The 25269-nt window shown below is 38.4% G+C and overlaps 3 protein-coding genes across 3 annotated transcripts; all 3 read left to right on the top strand.

Annotated features, from left to right (window-relative positions):
• Window positions 1-11354: 11354 nt before the first annotated feature.
• Window positions 11355-12577, top strand: LOC140150433 (uncharacterized). The gene is made up of 2 exons (XM_072172445.1): window positions 11355-12440; window positions 12551-12577. Exons 1-2 carry the CDS (start codon window positions 11355-11357, stop codon window positions 12575-12577), a joined length of 1113 nt encoding a protein of 370 aa, XP_072028546.1.
• A 16-nt stretch (window positions 12578-12593) lies between these two features.
• Window positions 12594-14579, top strand: LOC140150432 (uncharacterized). Its single transcript, XM_072172444.1, has one exon. The coding sequence runs from the start codon at window positions 12594-12596 to the stop codon at window positions 14577-14579; it is 1986 nt and encodes a 661-aa protein (XP_072028545.1).
• Window positions 14580-14614: 35 nt separating this feature from the next.
• LOC140150431 (uncharacterized) lies at window positions 14615-15757 on the top strand. The gene has a single exon (XM_072172443.1). It carries the CDS (start codon window positions 14615-14617, stop codon window positions 15755-15757), a length of 1143 nt encoding a protein of 380 aa, XP_072028544.1.
• Window positions 15758-25269: the final 9512 nt, after the last annotated feature.

Here is a 25269-nt window from a genome sequence, read left to right as displayed (position 1 = left end):
GCGAAATAGTTCCCTGTGTTTTAAGGGAACTCTTGGTTAATAGGCGCAACTGACTTTCGAAATAGTTGTTTGAGAGGCTCGGTCGGGTCATATGCAGTTACTGTCCGTTTTCCTATACACAATACACAGTGCTCTCACCATTGACGCGCGACCTTTACAAATAGTGTATGTTAGAAGTATATTGCATTTGCCTAGTTAACATCACTGTGTGAAAAATAACCGGCCAATATTTAAAGTATTCTCCAAACTTCTAGCAAATATATTTCTCTAACATGACCTAAAATAACAGCTAGGTTAGATGTTCAGAAATAGTCGCACTTTCGTAGAATATGAGTGAGGGCAAGGCATAGCTAGCTCATAGCTAGCCAACTCCCAGTGTTAATTGAATGGAGATTTGACCGAAAATATTGAGCTATATTGGTAACGGACCGCTCCTTCTGAAGGATGCCACAAAAAAACGGTACAAGCTACATTTAAAGTATTCTATGAAATTCTAGAAAATATAGTTTTGTAACATGTCCTAAATTTTTAGCTAATTTAGGTGTTTGGAAATAGTCGCACTTTTGTGTTTTAGGAAGGATATGTAAACGACAGATAGCACCAAAAATATGAAGAAATTATTTCAAACCGTGTTAAGTCAACAATCATTATGTTGCTCATTTTCAAGAATGCTGGTTAACAAAAAGCAGGCCATTGTCTCATTTCGTGAACAAAGGTCCACATACCATTGTTTCCTTGCGTTTCCTTTATAATCGGTTACCCAACTGAAGCTGTATTATAGCAGCTCATTGCGATACCGCACATATAAAACAGACACATGTGCACAACCAGAGAAGATCCGATTTAATCAGTTGAGCTGTTTCAATGAGTGTTATCTTGGTTTAATAGCTTTTAATAGGGTTTAAGTCCTGCAAAGGTCGAGTTGAATTCTACTGTAGACATGACTGCATCATGTAATTCACCGCGAGCGAAATAAATTGATCATAAATCAATGAATTAGTTGCTGATTCCAATGAATTTTCTCAAAGCATTGCTTGAATAAATTATGCGTTCTTTCTGAATGACTGACAAGAGGTCCAAAAATTGGTGTAAGGCGTTTCTTTATTTCAGTGTCTGGGGATAATTAGGATTTGTTTTTATTCTAAACTGGGCTCAAAAAGAAACTTATAATTTTTACAAGGTGTTATATCTCAAAATCCTGTCCATCAAAATGAACCAAAATTACACACAGAATTTACTGCAATACTCTACTCTAAACACATGCCAGTAACCCAGCAGTTACCCAACTAACACAACAGCAAAACACACTAACATGGAAGTGATGGAACAGCTTCGTGGAGCACAGAACCTTGGGCACAGACCATTTGATGTACGTGTAAAGCAATAAGTAACAGCAATGTCCTGTCTCAGGATTGCTTACAAAAATAACACTCGTAGCAGATGCACTGAATGCTTGGTGGACACACACTTTATTGATGAGAGTGTATTACCTTCATTTCAATTTGTTTTGACTTCCTCACGTGCCTTAAACTCTTTGTTGCCGAAATGTCCAGGCTGATATTATGATGGTTCCATGAGTGGTTCAATACCAGTGCATTGTTCAGTTGTGTCAGTTAGGCAACCGTTTGAGTAGTAGAGTATTGAAGTAGAGTATTGAAGTAATTGTGTGTAATTTTGGTTCATTTTGATGGACAGATTTTCACGATATGTCCATTTGAAAAATTATAAGTATATTTTGAGCCCAGTTTATTTTGCACATTTAACTTTAGAAATGGAATGAAGAGCTCGCCCATCTTGCCGGTTTATGGGCTTCAGTGTGCTACTGGGGACATGGCTTTCCAAACCACCCTTTACGTGCAAAGATTCCAAACCTTGGTCAGAATCTCTGGTTGGAGGAAGGTCAACCAGTTGGAATAATAGCGGTGATTGCGTGGCATAATAACGAAATAGGAAATTATGACTATGAAACAAATACATGTAAAGCAGCTACAATGTGTGGTCACTACGCTCAAGTAAGTGCTAGTAGTACTAATAATACCAAGGCAGTTCTTTGTACCGTCCAAGAGCACAAACATATAATACACGCACATTCGCCAGCGAAGTGTTACGTGTAATCCGATTATCACTATGTCAACGGGATCACGCTTTTGAGTTCTGCACCACGATCGAAATGATCGCAACACAAAGTCTATGACATGTACTATATCAAAAGGTGCGTGATCCAATTACCAGGGAGTTATGTAACCACTTCGCTGGCGAATTAAACACATGCACTCACTCGATCGGTGAACTCTATATAAAACCGGAGATCTCCGGGTTAAAATTCAAACTCAATTACTGTAAGCACTTCAGGCATAAATTAGCCTTTCACTTGGTGTTTTAGTACACCGTTGAGCATTACAATCGTACAAATATTAACAATTCGAGACATTGAGGGCGTCTGTGGAGCAAATCCGGGAGCGAATCACACATGGCTTTGATGGATAAAAGACCCTAGAACACAAATCACAAATACTAAAAATGCTTGTGTAAAACATAATAATGGAGTTTTTCATCCACTTGTTCAGTGCTGTTCTTCTGGAGTCCTATTACACATATGGGCGTTAATCCTGAGTGTACTGGGGACATTTGTCTCACTTTTTGTTCTTTTCAGCCACTTTTCGACAGTTCAGGCCAAATAACCCCTCATACATTTCCACACGAATTGCCCCTGATAAATGTTCGTGAGAAAAATAATTATGTAACTTTATTCGTCTATCGCAGACGACAACGTTTTTCGCTGTTACACTACAACCTCATCTCCACAGTCAAATTTCAGTATAATGAAACAAAATACTACATGGGTTATATCGAGGAAATAGGAATGTATTTCCCTAGGTACTGGCTACGGGCCTATCACTCTGAGGATAGGCCGGTTACCGAGGTGGAACAGTTTCCCCACTAAACGGTTATTATTTGTTTTCTTACTGTTTGTGTTCAATTAGTGGAATACAATGCACATTACACAGCATATCATGATATCGGCTTGTGCCAATTATATTAGACTAGTGTTTTTTCCCATCGTAATTGTCTTTTTTTGTTTACTACACTGCAAAAACGTCGGTGTTGATTTTAACACCGGGCTGGTGTTCTGAGAGGTCCACACTTTTCAGTGTTAATGAAACACCGCTAAGTGTTATTTTGACACTACGAAGTGTTAATTTGATCCCTTTTCCGGTGTTAATTTTTTATTCAACACCGCTGGATGTTGATGAGATCCTTTTGCCTGAATTTCATATATTCAACACCACTGTCATGACTGTGGTGTAAATTTAATACCACTGGGTGTGAATGGAACATATTTAACACTGCGGCGGTGTTCTGAGAGGTCCACACTCTTTGGTGTAGAAGTGACACTGGTACAGGTGTTGAAATTATCATCTTTAATCATTGTTAAAACATCTTAATCAATGAGCGTGAATTGTTTCTGTTGCTTCTGTTGGTTTCCACCCAAATAATATATCACTTAGATCTATAAAAAAAAACCCAGTATGCAATGCACATTTAAGATTTTGTATTGACACCACGTGGTGTTAATCTGACAATATAACACCGTAAATTAACACCAGAAGCTTCAACACCAGCTCAACACCGGAGTTTTCGCAATGTAGCTTATATTGGTATATACATTTTATCATGATCATAGGTTGTTTGGTGGCAGACATCGGAAGTGGGATGCGCCAGAGCCTATTGTTCGAAGCTTATAGACAAGGACGGAAATCCAGATGGTAGAACTAACTTGTGGATTGAAGCCTGTAATTACGCACCGGGGTAAGAATGTAGGTACCGGGTGTAGGTAGACCGTCGTATGTTCGACGCTCTACTTGTTCGATACGGTAAACCTCGATACTCTAACCATAGCCTTATTTAACCACACTGCCCTAACCCTATTGAAATTCATATTGAATTTGCCGGTCTTTGTTGTTGATTGGCTGTCGAACGAGCATAATGCCGAACAAGCGGAGCTGAAGAACGCGATAGTGTCTCGAGAGAGTATATTGTGATAACAACACCATAAAGTCAAAACTCAAGTCACGAATATCCAAACAACGGTTTCTATGTTCACGATGATTAAAGTTTTGATATCAAATTTGGTATCAACATTTGAAGGAAAGTGTATAGAAAATTATTATATAAATTATTTTGCCATAAACTCATCAGACTCTGATTAAATGTGAATGGAACTAGTGGCGACTTTTTAATTTGGCTGTGTTTAGAATATATTGTATAATAAAAGAAACACAGTTATTGAAAATAAAGAACAGAGAAAAGTAGACCACTGCCAAGCGATCATTTCAGTGATATGACATCTGATATTTACGCTCTTATTAACCAGTACCAACTATCCCAACTGGAAACCCTACAAGAACGGACCAAGTTGCACACAATGCCAGTCTGGTTCAGGAGAATGCGACAACAATGTATGCAGTAAGTATAGATCCGGGCAACCTTTTTTTCTCTAATATTCAGTCTATATCGCACTGAATATACGGCATAAATAGGGCCCTCTCTTGGTCAATCTTACATTAAGGTAACTGTTGGTCTATGATACATTGGTTACTCTTGCTTTCTTGCACTGCGGGGCCCTTATATTTGGGTCCCAAATGGAGTGTTTAGTCGTCGTATGGGAGTCGCCGGCCTGCTGGCCCTGCGGCCTTGATTTTTTATTGTTATACTGGGGCCAATATCAACAAAAAAGATCAAGGCCGCAAACCTTTATTCCGTAATCAATACGTATGATAAACAAACGCTTTCCTGTCAGAACGACTCCTAGCACAGCGGTATAGCCTGCTATATATTTTTGGGGGAAATTATCTTCAATACGAAAGGTCAAAACTTTCAAATGATGGTCGCTGACAGCATTCATCAAATGAAGCTGCTTTTTGCCATACACGGTCTCTATACATCTTTGGATACAAAAGAAACGGGTATTTTTTTTCAACACTTACAATTGAATATATGAATACAAAACCCACCCAAGTCCATACTTTGGCCAAATTGAGTTAAGCATGGGAAATTGTTGCTATACAAAGGCCTGTCATATGTATGAAAGAACGACTCAAATTCATCCTCTGTGTCTATTGAGCATGTGAAAAATAGCATGTATGAAAAAACCACCCAAGTCCAGGATTTTGAGTCTTGATTGAAATCCAGTATGTATAACGCATTCATTGCTAGAGAGTGACTTTAAAAAAAATGGGTTTAATCAAGGAAAGTGTGTGGTTTATATTACATGGCAGTATGCTTATCAACATTATACATACCTGTGTGCTTTATTTTGTATCATCTTACTAGTGGTAATCTCATTCCAACATTGTTGTCTTTGTATATGATTAAAAAACCACCCAAGTCCAGTATTTAAAATGAACCCCCACGAAGTCCCTGAAATGCTAATCGTCATAACCCACTCATTTGCACGTAAAACTTACCATATTGACCAGGTAAATCTAACTGAAGGAATTAAAATGATAGACAGTTTTTTTTCTCAAAATCACTTCCCATGGACTTGGGTGGGTTTTGAATTCATGTATTCAATTTTCTGTCTATAGACATAGATATCTACACAAAAATATATAAAAATGTTCCAGTACAACCGAGATCGTAAACCTAGGACCTATGGACAGTCTTTGTAACGAGAATTGCCATAAGTAATGGATCAAGTTAACAAGTGCACTATTAGTTTCTTTTCTTTTGTTATTGCAGGGTCTTGTTCAGAGTACAATGAAGCTTGTGGTATGTTTTACTTAAATGTTTAATTTTCTTAGCCATGTCCAAAATGTAATACTCACGGAACTGAACTTGCGTCATCTTGCCTGATGGCTTGATCGGTCCACTGCATTAACCATTTTATCTCAGCAATCCTACTAAATGAATCTCTTTGCTGAAGTTCGTATTCAGACTGTTACAGACATAAATACGTTTTTGTTTAAAGTAAAAAGCAGTGTACATCGAAAAGAACTAATAAAGTACAACAAAGCCTTTTTATATCTTTATTTTACTTCAATACTATAAATATACAATTTTTGATGAATAAATACAAGGATAATATAATATCCTTGATTGGAGGTAAAACACAATCAAGGTCTTGAAAGTAAGTTTGTAACAACATAAATATTGTTTACTTGCTTTTACACTTATAATGTCTTCCTTATCGCAAGTTTTAGCATATTCTTTACTTTCAGAATGTCGACAAGTATGTCAGAACTGTGGCACTGTGACAGCCGACTGCAGATGTTCATGTATGGATGGATGGTATGGAACTAACTGCTCAAGTAAGAACTATGAAATCATATATCAATCAATCAATCAATCATGCAATCAATCAATCAATCAATCAATCAATCTATCTATCAATCAATCAATGGGGCGTTATGATATTCCGCAAGTAAGATTACAAAAGATCGATTAGACAAATTCCACCGATCTTTGATAGAACATGATTGTTTATTAAATCAGTTGGTAGTTTATCCTCATAACCCAGGTCATTATATTTTGTCTATTTTGTTTACAGACGAATGTAAAAACGCTACTTGGAAGTGCGGTAAAGTTTGGCCATATTATTGTCGTCAACCTGCTGGACTTGACAAGTGCCCTCGTTTTGCAAGTTTTTCTCTTATTTATGTGGAACCAACTCAAATATTAACTAACCGCAATATTATTTTTAATTCCCTTCAGAACCTGGCATTGAACAATGTGGTAAGCTTGTTAAGTAAGTAAGTTAAGTTTGTTAAGTACACTTGTTAACGGATTTAACATTTTGCAACGGATAATGTAGTTGTGACAAATGGTTGAACCGATTATTGCACTGTCTTGATGCTACATACTTTGAATAAAGCTGTGTACATATAGTGCCTATATTACAATATAAATCCAACAAACCAGCCATAGGTGTCAATTGTCTTTTGGAAAAAGACTCGTAATTGGTAAAAGTAATTTCTTGGCTATTTATACTACACTAACACATAATTGTCCCAAAAATACAAACACATACTTTCGGGACAACTATGTGTTAGTGCACTTTGTCCCGAAAATACATGTTGTAATTTGTATAAATTGTCTTCTAACAATCACGAGCTCCTTACCAAAGACTAATTTTGTGACCATTTAACGGTAATAATATCAAGCTCGGATGGAGGCAATACGGAAAGCTTAGCAACATCATGAGAGGAGAGATACCAATATGCCTGAAAAGGAAAGTGTTCAACCAATGTATAATTCCAACTATTACATATGGGGCTGAGACATGGACGCTTACTGCAAAAATGGAAAAGAAGCTACAAGCGGCACAGCACAACATGGAACGGAACATGTTAGGGATCACCTACAAAGACAGAAAGACAAACAAATGGGTTAGGGATCAAACTAAGACTCAAGACATCTTGGAAACAGCCAAACACAGGAAATGGAATTGGGCAGGGCATATCAGCAGAAGAACAGACAACAGATGGACTACAGCAATTACTGTATGAAGACCGATGGTGGGAAACAGAAACCGGGGAAGACAGTGCAAGAGATGGAGAGACGAGATAGATCAGTACTGGGGAACAGTAAATTGGTTCAACAAGGCAAGAGCTAGAGCTACCTGGCGGAGACATGCTGAGGCTTTCGTCCAGCAGTGGACCGACAATGGCTGATGATGATGATGATGATATCATACAAGCACTGCATGTACACATGTTTATTCAAAGTACGTAGCATCAAGAGAGTGCAACAAACGGTTCGACTATTTGTTCACAGCTACATTAACCGTTGTAAAATTTAGAGTGTAGATACAAGACATAGATTGAAAATATAAAAATCCAAGAAAGGTTGAAACCATGGACATGGTAAAGTGCTCAACCAAGAAGGGAGCTTAATACATGATAAAACTTAGATGACCCTGCTACATTTGTTTTACAGAACTGTTTCGTAAGGGCCGTAGCCCTCACTCCTCAGAAACTTTGTGCAGAATGAGGTTCAAATTAATATTACAATACCAACCAGGAAAATATGTACATGCATCAATGATTATATATAAAGAACAGAGTTATTAAGTTATAAAATGTCATTCAGTCATATCATTTCATTGTGAGTCCAGACGAGATAATAGATTGAAAATAGTAAAAAAATGAAGCAAAAACTACTTGAACTGCTTTTCTTCAGCAAAGAGCAAATAAGGATACTAATCAAATTCAATTGTCTTTAAAACAGCATTGCTGCGATAAAACTAAAGTTAAATGGTCACTTCGTAACCCACAGCTTCATTTCCCGCTTTCTACTTAATAAGCGTTGATATTTGTAACCATCGGAAGCTGAGGACTACATTATGTTTGCGCATGTGCATAACCATGAAGATTCGGTCTTTTGACAAAGTCCAATTTGTATTTTCTGGAAATAAGGTTTTTGTGGATATATATTGAACCATACCCTAAAAAAGGATGTTAGAATCACGAAATGCTACTTCAAATGGTAGTGAGTAACAATTACTAAAGTGATGAAAGAGTTCAGCATGTTCAGGCAGAACTTTTTCAAATACCCATCACATTTTAATTTAAGAAGTACTCTAAAGTGTCTCTTATTGATTCTTCTATACAGATACAGATAAATGATGCGGAGCGTCTTCAGTGATTGCTAAATCGCTAGCACAATAAGGAATTGGAATACAATAATTTAAAATAACGGTTTCTTGTTTAAAAATCAGTGTGAGCCTATTATTAATCGCCCATTACACGGTTCCGCCGTATGTGAGGAGCCTTGCGTCGATCTGTCAGCATATATGACTGGGAATTGAACCAGTCATGTAACATTGTGTTAAGTTACGTAATTCTCCCTTGCATGTCTATTGCCAGTCCGAGGCTCTACTTGCATATAGCAGAACCGGGAACCGTGCAAATGGTGAATGGTCCAGGAAAAAAGTTTTGGAAATAATTGCAACGTATAATGAGATCCCCAGACCACCATACTACGACGTAAAAGTCAACAAATAGTCACTGTATGTGTTAGTGCCATTTCCTCAAGTGTTTCATAATTATTGGATTGATTAGATTAATTGATATTTTTAGGAATCCGATGGCATTGAGTCAGCCTTCCCACTGCAATTTGTGATGTACGCCCTCAGTGGTGGTGAGCATACATGTTTTGGAGTGACATGGAGTGATATTTTGTGTGCAATGGGGTTGCGGATTCCCTCGGAAGCCTAAAGTTTTTTGTACATCATCATATCGTTAAATCAAGTTTAAAGTCATCGTTTGAGTTACTTTTATATAAAGGAGCAAGAACATAGATCCAAGCTTCATCTGAGAATGTTTATTGGTGTCTGTGGTGAGTGTATTACTCATAATTAAGGCTCAAATCAGGAAGGTAATTCATCGATATCAGTGACGAGTGGTGATCGTAACAAGCTTCGGTAGCCAGGAATTCGACAGCCATGGTATGGGACATCGTAGTTTTATCCCCAACATTTAAGTACAAAAAACTGTAATAGGATGCTCGAAGCTATTCATCAAGAAGCTATAAGCTATAAGGCAACTGAGTATCAGATTAGATTTAACTTTGAAGCACACCAAGTGAAATTAGAACAATTTTAGAACTTCGTGTCATTTTGTCACGTATGTGTCACGCAGCCTACAGCTGCCCACGTTGTGAGTGAGGTCACAGGTCATGTAGTACGCAAGCCAGACGGTACCAGACACGATTTGCTGTGGTAACATCATCTGAATTTACAAAATAAAGGACTCGTCAACAAAAAGCAAGAGTCAAAATGGCAACAAATAGGAGCTCAAAAGGCTCAAAGAGCACATTTTCCAGATCAATAAAAAGCAGAGCAATAAGTATGGAAAGTGCTATTATTGCCGCAGCTACCAGGAAAGCAGAAATGGAAGCTAGAGAAGAAGCATTGCAAAAAAGGTTAGCACTTGAGATGGAAGAATACAAGCTGCAGGAGAAAATTCAAAGAAATGAAGAGGGTATAAGACTTAAGATGAAAGAATTAGAACAGCAACGTCAGGTATTGGAGTTGCGTACAGAAATAAACGTTGAAAACGCCAAATTATTTGCGTTGGAGAAATATGAAACTGAGGACAAACGTAGTAGTTGTCTAGAAGAATCACTGGATGAGGGTAAGAAATCCAAGGACTTGGTACAAGAATGGTTGGATTGCAACCGCAGTGAAAATAATACAGCACCTAGCCCTACGCTCACGAAGAAAGAGGTAAAAGTTGAAATACACCAACCACCCCAGCCAGGTCAACAACTTGAAAATCCAGTACGGTCAGCACCACCCAACACTAGGCAAACTGACGGTTCAATAACAGACAATGGAAATCGTCATGATAATTTAACGACAAGACCATTGCAAGCAAGGCCTTTTACTGGCAATCAGTATAGTAAAAGCAAACAACATATAAATCCAGCACCAAGCAGGCCGGATCTGACAATAAGAGGTCAACAACAAGAAATTCCAGCACCTCCGATTGCTACTTCAACACCATTGCAATTGAGGCCTATTTCTGGCAAGCAAGATTGGACAATAGACAGTCAAGTTGACAACAATGTGGTTACCAAGATGCTGCTAGAACAACATGTGAGATCTAGCCTTCCAAAACGAACATTGCAGCCGTTTACAAACGACCCCTGCAGTTCACTTCCTTCATAAGGAACTTTGAGTACACTATTGAAAACAGAGGAACCAACAGTCAAGATTGTTTACTATTTCTGGAGCAGTTTACCAGAGGAGAAGCAAACAGTTTGGTAAAAAGTTGCTTGCAGATGAAAGATGATACCGGATATCAAGAGGCTAAGAAGCTGCTTCAGAAGAGATTTGGTAATGTACATCGCATTGCGGAAGCATATCTCTCCAAAATGAGGGCGTGGCCTAATATCACCAATGAAGACTCATCAGGCTTACAAGAGATGTCCTTGTTTTTGATGGAATGTAAAAATACCATGGAGTCTCTTGGCTATACTAGTGAGCTGCACAGCACTGCGAATATTAGACTGCTTGTTGGCAAACTTCCTTACAAGATGAAGGACAGATGGCGTCAAAGAGTAGACTATATTGAAGAAGATGTGGGTCGTCCGGTTAGGTTTGAGGATTTTTCCTCTTTGTTGAGAAACAAGCAAGAATCCAGAACAATGCTGCATTTGGGAAAATAAGTGACAGAGAAGGTAATAATAATTATAAAGGTGCAAATAGCAGGCCTAAAGTGAAGAGGAACTTTGCTACAAGTACAGATGAAAGTTTTGCTGCAAATACTGCTGCAGACCAGAAGGCAGATAAAAAATCCTGCAACTACTGTGAGAAAGAGAACCATAATTTGGACAACTGCTTCAAATTAATGAAGTTACCAGCGGAGCAAAAGCTGAAGTATCTGAAAGAGCAAGGTATGTGCTTTGGCTGCCTTAAAAAGGCAAAGCACATCAGTAAAGCATGCACGAATAAATTATCATGCAACAAGTGTAATAAAAATCACCCTACAGTGCTTCACCTAGAAAGGCTAGACACAGCATCCAAGAAGAAAGACACAGCACCCAAGGATAAAGAAGAAAAGGTGACAAATGCTGGTGTATGTCATTGTCATCATACAGGCGCCGGAGATAATTCATCGCCGTGCATCATTCCTGTAAAAATCAGATCAAGTTCTACAGGAATCACTGTGGAAACTTATGCATACTTAGACTCGGGTAGCGATGCTACATTTTGTACTAAGAATTTAAGCCAGCAACTCAATCTTAAAGGAAGGTCTACTACGTTAGATATTCAGACCATGACTGGAAGCAGGAAGGTCAATAGTAGAATCCTACAGGGACTAGAAATTTATGATATGGACACGAAAAACAGTGTGATGCTGCCAAAGGTATACACCAAGGAGGAAATTCCTGCACGTATGGATCATGTTGTCACTCAGGAGCAGATTTCAAGCTGGCCATATTTAGAGAAAGTGTGTCTAACCAGATTGGAAGATGAAGCAAATGCACACATAGGTCTGCTCATCGGGAATAATGTGCCACAAGTCTTCGAACCCTGGGAAGTGATACATAGCAACAATGATGGTCCATATGCCTGCAGAACTTTGCTTGGCTGGACGGTGTATGGGATGAACAATAAATCATCGTCACCGCTTACCATAACAAGAACAAGAGTGGAAGAAACGCTCGACCACCAGCTGGTGAAGTTATTCAACCATGATTTCACAGAGCGCATCACTGAAGACCTACCAGAGAAGAGTTTGAATGACCAACAGTTTCTAGCTGATGTAAACAACACAACTAGACTCATTGAAGGTCACTACCAGATAGGATTACCCCTCAAAGATCACAACAAGAAATTTCCCAACAATAGACAGCAAGCAGAGGTGAGAGCAGCGCATCTGAAGAAGAGGTTTTCCAAGAACCCTGAGTTTCATGCGGATTACAAATCTGTAGTAAATGACATGATAAACAAGGAATACGCCCAGAAGGTGCCTGAAGAAGAAGAAATAGGTGAATCTGGCAGAACGTGGTACATTCCACATCATGGGGTGTACCACCCCAGAAAGAACAAATTGCGTGTTGTTTATGATTGTGCAGTCAACTATATGGGACATTCACTCAACAAGGAGTTGTTACAAGGCCCCGATCTTACTAGTTCATTAGTAGGAGTGATGCTGCGATTTAGACAAGAATGCATTGCGGTAACAGCAGACATTGAAAGTATGTTTCACCAGGTTCAGGTACCGGAAAGTGATCGCAACTTACTGCGTTTCCTTTGGTGGCCGGAAGGAGAAGTAGATAAACCCTTGCAGACTTATCGCATGAAGGTCCATTTATTTGGAGCCACCTCGTCGCCATCTTGTGCGAACTATGCTCTCAGAAGAACAGCAGAAGAAGCTGGAGTCAAGTACGACAAAGTAGTTGCAAGTTCTATGCTACATAATTTCTATGTAGATGACATGCTCAGATCAGTTAAATCTGAAGAGAAAGCTGTTGATCTTGTGAGTGATCTAAAGAAGGCTTGTAAAGACGGCGGGTTCAACTTGACTAAGTGGACAAGCAACAGCCGCACAGTGCTTCAGTCTATACCTGAGGAAGATAGATCCAAGGACATGGCACTCGTAGATTTGGACACTGAAAATCTACCCACAGAAAGAGTGCTAGGAATGTTGTGGTCCCCTGAAGCTGACAAATTTGGATATCAAATAACAGTGAAAGACCGCCCACCTACTCGAAGAGGAATACTATCAGTGGTCAGTTCTGTGTACGACCCGCTGGGATTCATCAGTCCTGCAATCTTACCAGCAAAGCAACTGATGCAAGAATTATGCAAGCTCAAGATTGGATGGGATGAAGAAATTCCTGGAGCACACCTCAGAATGTGGCAACAGTGGATAGCAGAGTTACCAAAGTTGGAACATCTAACAGTTGACAGATGTTATAAGCCACCACATTTTGGCAAGGTGAAGTCAACACAATTGCATCACTTCGCGGATGCCAGCTTGAAGGGCTATGGTACTGTGAGTTATTTGAGGTCTGAGAATGAAGATGGCGATATTCACTGTGCTTTAGTTATTGCCAAAGCAAGAGTTGCACCGGTGAAACAAGTAACAGTACCCAGGCTAGAACTCAATGCTTCAACAGTTGCAGTGAGAGTGAACACTATGATCCAGCATGAACTTGATATTCCAATCAACAAGACAGTCTTCTGGACTGACAGTATGACAGTTTTGAGATACATCAACAATGAGGCTGCACGCTTCAAGACATTTGTAGCCAATAGACTTGGAGTGATCCATGATGGCTCACATGCATCGCAGTGGAGGTATGTCCCGACTAAAGACAACCCTGCTGATGATAGTTCAAGAGGACTCTCAATTGACCAACTCCTCACAACTGATCGTTGGTTGAAAGGTCCTAAGTTTCTCTGGAGTGGAGAAGAAGAATGGCCAGCATGTCAAGATTTTGGCCAGGGTGTTCAGGAAGATGATATGGAAGTGAAGAAGGTGAATGTGATGATGGTACAAGATGGCAAAGAGACAAAGAGTCAGAAGGAAGAGACTGTTGTGAACGTGAAGGATGATGATGAAGTGAAAGGTAAGAAGGTGAAGGATAGAGTTGAAGATGAAATGAATGGAGTGGAAATGCTGATGAAACACTTTTCATCATGGTACCGCCTGAAGAAAGCAATCGCTTGGATCCTGAAGGTGAAGAAACAACTCATTCAGAGGAGCAGAGAAAGAAAGAAAGCTCATTTGAGCACAAAGGACTCTAATGCCAGCCAACCATCAGACAAAGATCAGGAGCAGAAAACTCAAAAAGGTTGTATCCAGCCACTCACAGTGTCTGACATGCAAGACGCTGAAAAGGCAGCTATTGGAATTGCACAGAGAAAAGCATTTCCACAAGAGATAGCGATCTTGGAAAGCAAGACTAACAGTAGTCCTGGTAGCAGAAGAGGTAAAGACGGTGTGAAGTTGAAGAAGATAAGTTCAATATCCAAGTTGAACCCTTTTGTGAAAGATGGCTTACTAAGAGTCGGTGGTCGTCTTGCCAGAGCTGCTATGCCAGAAGATGAGAAATTCCTGTGATTTTGCCAAAGGAGAGCTGTATAACTGATCTGGTAATGCGTGAGATCCATGAAGTTACAGGACATGGAGGACGTAATCATATGCTGTCACGCTTACAAAGGAGGTTCTGGATAGTGAGCGCAAATTCAACTGCCAGAAGGATAATTGGAAGTTGTGTTACTTGCAGGAAACAGAGAGCAAAGGTCGCTGAGCAACAAATGGCAGATCTTCCAAGATCCAGAGTGAACCCAGAAGAAGCACCATTTACTAGAGTTGGTGTTGATTATTTTGGACCAGTAGAAGTAAAGAGAGGACGAAGTGTAGTCAAGAGATACGGCATGGTCTTCACCTGCCTAGCTGTTAGAGCTATCCACATTGAAAAGGCTGACACACTTGAAACAGATTCTTGTATCTGTGCAATACGCCGCTTTATTGCAAGGAGAGGCCAAGTCAAGGAAGTATGGTCAGACAACGGCACAAATTTAGTAGGTGCTAAAAGGGAGCTACAAGAACAAATACGCAAGTGGAATCAAGCACAGATTCACAGTGAGCTTCTACAAGATCATGTAGATTGGAGATTTAATCCACCCGCAGGGTCTCACTTTGGAGGTGTTTGGGAGAGAATGATCAGGACCATCAGAAAGGTGATGATGTCTGTGTCCAAGGAGCAGATGTTGACTGATGAAGCTCTGCAAACACTCTTTTGTGAAGCTGAAGCAGTAGTAAACAGTAGACCCATTACTAAAGTCTCAAGTGATGCGGGAGATCTTGAAGCACTTACCCCCAATCACCTGCTTTTGCTTAAAGGCAAACCGACACTTCCACCAACTTTGACAGAAAAAACAGATCAGTATGCCAAAAAGAGATGGCGACAAGTACAATACATGTCTGATTTGTTTTGGAAGCGTTGGACATCTGAATACCTTGTACAGCAGCAAGAGCGCCAGAAGTGGCTCTTTCCAAAGAGCAATCTTAAGGTCGGTGACATCGTACTAGTAGTAGATGGATCCAAACCTAGGAATATGTGGCCAATGGGAAAGGTGACAGCAACCAGACCAGACAAGAATGGATTTGTTAGACAGGTGGAAATTAAGACAAGATCTACAACATTAGTCAGACCAGTGGCTAAATTGTGCCTGTTACTTGAAGCAGAGTACCCAGAAACAAAGACGCTGCAAACAGCGAATGAAAGCAAATAAGTGTCACAGCATGTTTGAGATGAAGTTGAGATGATGAACTGAATGAGAGTCTATGTGACAATTTTATTGTTACAATCTCAACTGTGACAAAACTCATGCACAAATGAAGTGAACACTATATGACAATTACCAATTATGTGAGTGGAGCCAAATGTTAAGTTGTGAAGTTTCTGCTCTAGCAGTGTGACTTTTTAGATAAGGCGAGCTGAGGCGCCTGGTAACCTCCTGGACGGGATGTCCTTTGGGAAGCAAATGTCCCATAAACACTTGCAGTACTTCACACTTGGCAAAAGGCCGACTCACAGGAAGGAGAAATGAAATTCTCAAATTCTGAAGTTATCATCCAGCAGTTTGGATTCCAGTTAACCAGCAGTCATCGAGGTTCAACAGGCATCAATCACTCGTGTGCAGAAGCCCCAAGAGAAATCCAGAGATTTCAACTGTAGCTCAACAGATAGCATGTGTGATCGACATCGAGGGTAGCAGTGACCAGCATGGCTAGATTGTGTCAGGAACTGAAATTTTCAGCGTTGGTAGTTACAACTGGATTCGAACCAAGATTTTCAAGACAAGGACATAGCTGATTTATATTTGCAGAAGTGACGGCATGAAACTAAATGTGTAAAAAAGGATCAGCTATTATTATTTTAAGTGAAATGAAAAAGGCCCATTTTTGTTGGCAAAATGTGCAAAGTTGGAAATTAAATGCAATAATTTATCATCATGGTTGTGCACAGGTGATAATTCAAAGTTACCATGGTTGTGCACAGGTAATTTTGTTAGCATTGTATGCTTCATTGTGAAAAGGTGTCACTATGGTTGTGCACAGGTGATACACTAAGCATTTTACATGTATACGCTCCAAAATAGTTTCAAAATATATTATCATGGTTGTGCCCAGATAATGTGCTGTTCAGGATGTGACCAACATGGAAGCGCTGCAATCTATTAGTACCTGCATCACCACGAAGGAACATCAAGTGCCACATTTACCACGTGACCTGCCTTAGGGCTTGATATTTTACAATTAGGAGTGAGCAACCACTTTCACATGGAATCGAAAATTAATGTTTTGCAGTTTTGGGCCATAATTGGATAAATTCCAACACAATTTGCACATGCCAACTTTCCAAGTGGATAAATGACCATGGTTACTAGTATTTGAGACTATAAGGCTGCTATGACTGTACCCAGGCAGTTCTATGTGTAAATTTGTTTCATTTCAAGTATAATTTGCAGTATTGATCAGGAGCTAAATTGATAAACAACATTAGTGTGTGCTATATTTCTTCACAAGTTCACATTTAAAGGAATTTTAGTTCAAGCTGTAAAAGTCAAGTTTGTTTCATTCAAACAGTCATATTGTGCTTTTATTAGCCTTTTCAGTCATCAAAGTTGTTTTGAAATTCAAAATTTGAGATGTTGCTCAGTATTTCAGAAACACACTTGTAGTCTCACACACAAAAGAAAGGTCAGTGAGATTTATCACTTAGTTTTGTTTTTATTTCACAGACAGTTCTGAGATAATTACATGTACGTTAAGTTACACGTTCAGTCATGATCAATATACTTTATTTGAAGCCAAATAAGCCAATTGGTACAAAGCTTGTGGATAATTTTCCAAACTCGATTGATTCAATATTATTGTTCAGGCTAATTTTGTAGTAATTTATAAACATATTTTTTGTCAAATTTCAAGTTGATTCATGGACACTTCCAGGTGAAATGTCAGATTTGCTTTAGTTTTTTAGAGTTTTCAAAGGTAGAGATGTTATCTAAAAATTGAGTTCATTATTGAGTTTCATGTGATTGATAGTAAATGCCCGAGTAAATGGCACTTTAGGATTATTGTTAGGTAATTGTATGCAGGCAGCATAAATTAAGGCGCCGGAATGTTAGTGCCATTTCCTCAAGTGTTTCATAATTATTGGATTGATTAGATTAATTGATATTTTTAGGAATCCGATGGCATTGAGTCAGCCTTCCCACTGCAATTTGTGATGTACGCCCTCAGTGGTGGTGAGCATACATGTTTTGGAGTGACATGGAGTGATATTTTGTGTGCAATGGGGTTGCGGATTCCCTCGGAAGCCTAAAGTTTTTTGTACATCATCATATCGTTAAATCAAGTTTAAAGTCATCGTTTGAGTTACTTTTATATAAAGGAGCAAGAACATAGATCCAAGCTTCATCTGAGAATGTTTATTGGTGTCTGTGGTGAGTGTATTACTCATAATTAAGGCTCAAATCAGGAAGGTAATTCATCGATATCAGTGACGAGTGGTGATCGTAACAAGCTTCGGTAGCCAGGAATTCGACAGCCATGGTATGGGACATCGTAGTTTTATCCCCAACAGTATGTAAAGGTTTTATGAAATCAAATGCAGGGTTCAAATCTGGTTAAATTCAGACAAATAGTATAGTTCGATCGATCCGACGCTAATTCTTGCGTTATAGGCAAAAAGGTTTAAGGTCATATTTTGGACTGCACAGGTGTCAAAATTGAAAAAAAAAACTCTGGTTTTAATCAAAATGCACTTGCTCCTTCAAAAAATCAATATCAAATGTTTACATTGTTTTGGATATTTTGTTGCATTTGTAACATCACAAAATAGGGATCACAATGGGATTTGTTATTAGATTTATTGACTTATTTCAAACCACGACGATAATATGACCCGCAACTGTAGGACGTATTGCATTATAATGAATGCTTCTGTTTGCATTAATATTGAAAATTCAATTATTATGTAGAACACCTGATAAGTAAATTTGTCTTTTCTTTCAATATAAGGAACCGATTAATATTTACACCGGAAAGGGGAGATACATGTGAGATTTGGAAAAAAAATCCCTTCCCCCTTTTTCGTGTCCCCGTTTTGGTCCAATTTTATTTTCGTATTTCCCCTAAATTCCCCCAATTACTCCCTGGCATAAATATCGATCGGTTTCTAAATACAGAAATAATTAAAAATCTGTGAAACTTTACTTCAACATTATATTGAATGTTTTAAACGAAACTCAATTATGATTCTTTAATTTGTAAAGCTATGTGAAACTAAGCTGTAAAAAAAGACGAACATTAAAAGGTTACAACCACGGCTTGAGGGATGGAGAAGGTACCAAGAGCAGAACGATGACAGGCCGATAGTCTGACGGGTCATTAGTCCCAAAGCTCAACAAGTTGTTGTAAACCTTAATAACTTACCTAACCATAAGCTTGCCTAAACGTAACCCATAACATACGCCAAATCGTAACCCTAAACATAAATAAAACCCTAACCCTATATCAAAACATAACCCTGACTCTAATCCTAAGGGGTGGTGCAATAATTATGTGTACCCCCAGGGTGGTGAATTATAGGGGGCAAAGATTTTTGGCAGGCCAAAGGGGGGCAAGCAGCTTTTAAATTCGGGTTCCCCAAAATCTTGCATGTGTAAGGGGGGCAAAGATTTTGGCACATCAAAAAGGGGGGGCAAAGGTTTTTGGCACGTCGAAGGGGGGGCAAAGATTTTTGGCACGGCCAAAGGGGGGGCAAGCGATTTTGGCAGACCATTTTGAGAATACACCACCCCGGGGGTACACATAATTATTGCACCACCACGAAGCTAACCACAACTATGAAAATAAATAGATACTATTTGCATGCCCTAACCCTAACACTAAGCCTTACCTAAAATGCCATGAAGCTATGGATAGACAAAGATGTCTGGTGAGAACCAGCTAGAGAAAATCCACGGGAGAAAATCATATAAAATTGACCGCTTTATTACCAAAATGAACGAATTAGGAAGTATTCATAAGACTACCAGCACAATCTCATGACAATAATTGGGTCGCAAATTACACGCGGGTATATGAACAGTAGTGAAAAAAACTCTCTTAGTAATATTACGCTTCATTTTAAATCCAAACGATACAAGTAAGGGATCGGTGATTGTGGTATAATACATTGAAGATAATTGAACCATTGTATCTACCACCGATCTTTTCCAGTAATTTTAGAGAATCGGCATCATTCTAGTAACAACACATATTTTAGCTCATTTTATAATGGATAACTTTTTGGCAATCGTGATCATCTTTGTAATTATCGGCAATTATTCAATTGCACTATCATCCAAACTTAGCGAAAAGCCCAACATCGGCTTCCAATCCATTGTTGAACATGAGCTGCATAAGAGAGCCAATGTTGACGCTATTGACGATTTGTATGACGCAAGTGAAGTTGTTAATCACACCGAGGAACAGAAACAAGCTATTGTTGATAAACACAATGAATTCAGAGGCCAAGTAAGTCCAGAAGCCAGCAATATGGAATATATGGTATGTTAATATTTTTCGTTTCTATATTATATCATAAAATTATTAGGAAACTTGGTATGTAATATTTGTAATAATTTTGTACTACGGTATAATGAAATAGAACTATTTAAATAAACAATGTTTTTAAATAATGGTATGTGTCACGTCAATACTCTAAGTAAAACCCAACAACTTTTTTTTGCGTGTGGATTTGGTAACGTTCTGTGTTAACAGTAGCGGCGCCAACAATAGGAATATTTTTTCGGGGGAGGTTTGGCATTGAGGAGGCAAAGCGAGTTTCGGGGGGCAAAATCAACCAATTTTGCGCAAATTTGGCGCAAAAAGTTGAGGTTTTCCCGGGGGGGGCAACAGGGGGTAAGAGTTCTGACTGGGGGCATTAGATTTATAAGCAGAGATGCGACATTATATTTTTATAGATATTTCATTTCAATTCCCAGCTTGGGCAATACAACAAGAATATGACTCAACATGCATTGTTACTTGATTCTTAATAATAATAATAATAATAATAATAATAATAATAATAATAATAATAATAATAATAATAATAAATCCTCAATGCGCTTACATTATTATAAAAACTTTAGCTAGTATACCAAATGCAATTAAAAATGAAACCATTATGAACAAAATACAAATAAGTAGCATACCAGCTGCAAATGATTTAATTAAAAAGACACAATACATTAGAGGCCCCCATGAAATTCATAAGGAGCACCACCAATATGTCAGAAAATCAAGCAATTGGCCTCCCATCCCATTTCACAGAATAACAAAGGAACACACAGCCGGTTACCCCCTGGTCCGGCGTACACAGACTAACGTACGAAAGGTTCATTGATCAATATCATCATTGGACTTTAATAATCCAAAGAAAGAAATCCAAGTTTATTTTAATAATAAGTACACTTCAGGAAGATTATTTCTCTGGTTTTCTACATATTTTGTATTAAACCCGCAACATCTAGAAATGGAATGAAGACCTCGCATACCTCGCCGGTTTATGGGCTTCAGTGTGTTACTGGGGACATGGATTTCCAAACCACCCTTTACGCGCAAACTATCCAAACCGTGGTCAGAATCTCTGGAAGGGCGGAAGTCAACCAGATGGAGCAAACACTGTGATTGCGTGGCATAATAACGAGAAAGAAAATTACGACTATCAAACAAATACATGTAAAGCAGATACGGCATGTGGTCACTACGCTCAAGTAAGTGTAATATTATTCCTTCTTCTCATTTTTTTTACATATTGGTGTTATTCTTCTAATTATCTCTTTGATTGACAGACTGGTGGCGGCTTACTCCCTAATACACGGAAAATTTTTAAACAAAAATGTACATTTCTTAATTAAAAAGAACATAACTCAAAAGTTAGCCGATTGAAATATCTTTTCGGTTTATTAAAGCTAACGATATATGATATATCAGATACGATCAAGCAAAATCAGTCTGAAGTAGGCCCAGGTCAATTTCGAGATTCTTACATTTTTATTTGTAATGTATTCAAAGTTCCACATTAGTGAAAACCCCATGTCAATACGACCTTTGGTTAAAAAGTTAAAACAATTTGAACAATGGTACATTAAAAAGAAAGAAACGGAAAAAATCAAGATCAAGTTCAAAGTTAGTGTACTTTAATTGAGTCATTTTAGCATATCTAAAATACATGTAAATACATAGTCAACTTAGCAACGATACCTTTGGTTCAATATGGCTACGATATTTGGATAACAAAACGCTAAATCCGAGTTTGTTATGGAATAATCTCACGATTTTTGACAATTATCGAAGTTGGATGGGGGTCAAAAAGGTTACTTTTTTAACATTTTCCCTTCGGAATTTCATCAAACAATATTTTCATGGAAGAAGGACGTTTTCCACCCCTACACACATTATTTGGCCCATATCACACAACTAGGTTTGCCGAGTACCGACTGATTTTGCTTGATCGCATCACATATGATGGTCGGCTTTTCCTTCCAGCTACATACACTTCAAGTACATATCATTCGATTTATAAAGTCTACTTCGAGGACTGCTAACTGAATGTCAAAATATCAATTTTAAATCATTTGCCATGAAACATGTATTATATCGCGAATTTCAAAACATTCTAATTATTTGATATCCGAAGGACATTCCTCGTATTCAGAATGCAATTTGGTGTGTCTGATGTGGTCCCACAAAAAATACCGTCTGTGCAAACGTCGCGACGCGTCGCTATCCGATCACTTAAAGACCCATCCAGTTGACCGGGCAAACTTACAACTTTAATACAAGGGCAACCCAATTAAGTAGGCTTAAAATATAACCAAATCAATGTTCACCTCTATACCACCAAACTTTACATAGCTCCCAACTTAATGTGTTTTCCAGATATTTGGAGCGGCCTTAGCTAAACTGGGAAGATATGGCCTAAAGGCTCCGACAATCCCCGAACTATCAGGCGTTAAAATATTATTACAAATTGTTCTGGGATAGAGATTTTCAAAATGTTCGTCCCTGTTGTTGTAGTGTCTCAATTGAATAACTTCCGCAACTAAATATCATTGATATAGGTTATTTGGTGGAAGACATCGGAGGTGGGATGCGGCAGAGCCTTTTGCACTGAGTTCATAGACAAGGACGGGAATCCAGACGGTACATATACTAACGCTTGGATTGAAGTTTGTAATTACGCTCCAGGGTAAGAAAGAGAATATATTCCGAACTCTCCATACTTTCATTTCGGACAAAATTAAGCCCACGTTTCTAAGCAACATTTTATAAAGGTTTTAAAAACGATGTGAATTATGCAGGTGGTGGGTGTGCGTTGGGTTTTCATCCTGAATCGAGCCTTATGCGGCTACAGCCAATATCGTGCTGCTCTGCTTGTGCTGCTTTGCTTGTTTTTCATGAAGTTGCTTTGTTTATTTTGTAAGTTTAACTTTTAAAGTAAGAGATTGGCCTTTGAATTTGACTCATTTGGGTGCCATTAAACACTACCGATCGTTGAAAGTATCAAGCGCTCACGGCGGGAAAAATAGGTCAACATTATAAAGGCGATCAAAGGCTTTTTTAGAATCAACAAAACCGGAAAAAAAATATGATTTTGAAATCATAGCTTGCATGACTTTTGAGAATCTATTTCCGACAAGAAATTAGAAGTTTCTATTAGAGTTATTATACAAACCTCTGAAATGTTTTAACATCTTCTCAGTTCCAACTATCCCAACTGGAAACCATACAAGAGCGGACCGAATTGCACACAATGCCTGTCAGGTTCAGGAGAATGCTATGAAAACCTGTGCAGTAAGTAGAACCGAGATTTATTATTACCATACATCTTTTTGAATATCTGACATGCTTTAGACTGGATCTATTTTGGAAAAATGTGCTTATAAAGCATCAAGCGGCAAGTTCGCGTAAAAGCTGGCAACCAAATTATTTTGGTTAATTCGGGTACGCTGAATTAATTTGTTTCTCAAGCTATATTGGAACCATGTGACCCTAAAAAAGACCCTCAAACCCCCTAAGGGCAAAAATTAAGCATGCTCCAAATTCTCTAAAAACATTTCGAATTATTCGTTCAGTGGATTTAAGGATCACAAAAATGTAACATATTTGCGCATAGGACATATAGTTATCAAATTATGATGCTCAGCAGGTCCAAGGTCAATTTGCATGTTATACAGAGGTGAATATTTAAAGTTGCTCCGATTTTCGTAAAATGGATGCAAACTGTTCCTCAAGTTCAAGGGATTCAGGAAAAGGTTTTTTTTTATCGACCACAAGGATTTCGAAACTGACATTACTTTAACACGACCACGTAATTTTTAGCCGGAAATCTAAGATCGTGGCCACCGGCGCCATCTTGAAAAAGTACATTTTGTGCCAGAGCACCTAAAATCGTGTTCAAAATGGCGCCGGTGGCCATCTTGAATTTTGGCCTCTAGTGAAAAATGCCGGGATTTTTGCAAGGGACATGGAGGCTAATTTTTTTCTAAAAGATCCATATCGTCAAATCTTACTAGCCAAAGAATGGTCACGGAATTGAAGTTTCGGAACCCTATTATCATTTAAACATGCATAACTTACAAGTAGAGTCAGTCGGTCGATCGTGTTTTTTCTTGCAAACATTAAAAAAAAAAGTCTGTATTTTATTCAGTCGAAATCAATCTACTTCGGCCAAAACACGGCTATTAATTCGGAAAACGCAAAATCTGGTTCGGTTTGGCCAAAGAACGGGATTTTTTCGTCGCTTTATAATTATGTAATTTGTATTGTCTCTTCAGTATACATGATCAGGCTAATGACATATGACATATATATAACTTTCTTACAGGGCCGTGTTCGGAGCACAATGAAGCCTGTGGTATGTTTTATATATTTTGCAGGATATCTTCATGTTCTTGTTTATATATTTTGCACTGTGCTTAGTATTGTTGCAAGTTCGTCTATTAAAAGAATTATACCGTGGGCTTGCCTGTATCGTTTATATCACGGAAGCTGAAGCCAACACCATTCTGTTATTTTTTTTACACTTTGTGGTTCTTTCTCATGTTTTCTTTTTAATGTACCTCCAAAATGGGTATCAGCCAATTAAACTACAAAGTTATGTGTCTATTCATTTTCAGTTTTTGACAAGTTTTAACACAAGCATTAACACTGAAACAGAAAAAACAAGCAACAATCTGTGAAAGATGTTCTTCCTTTTTAAAACAGAAATATTCTGTAAAAAACAGGTTATGGTGGCGCGCAGTTGGTTAGCGCACCGCAGATCGGACCCAGGGGTCGTATTTTCGTGTCCCAGCCACAGCATATTCTTTTTGTGGTAGGCCTATGCATCCGTTTTGTTAGTATTTTTGTGTGTTCTAGACTGCAATAAAAGGGTTACGGTAGTAATGAATGTAGTTTAATGAATTAAACCAGGAGAATTAAACACTCTAAATATACGTGAATTGTAGTGTAAACCTTCGACTCATTTATAATGTCTTCCTTTTCGCAAATGCAAGTTTTAGCAATACATTATTCTTTACTTTCAGAATGTCGACAAGTGTGTCAAAATTGTGGCACTGTGACAGCCGCCTGTAGGTGTTCATGTATGGACGGATGGTATGGAACTTACTGTACGGGTAAGATTTATGAACAGCCTATTCAATGAGTGTATAAAATATATTGTTGTGATAAGAAAATAATTATA

The sequence above is a fragment of the Amphiura filiformis genome, chromosome 4 (genome assembly GCF_039555335.1).
Source record: "Amphiura filiformis chromosome 4, Afil_fr2py, whole genome shotgun sequence".
In the NCBI taxonomy this organism is placed as follows: domain Eukaryota; kingdom Metazoa; phylum Echinodermata; class Ophiuroidea; order Amphilepidida; family Amphiuridae; genus Amphiura; species Amphiura filiformis.
This window is presented reverse-complemented; position numbering and strand designations above follow the sequence as displayed.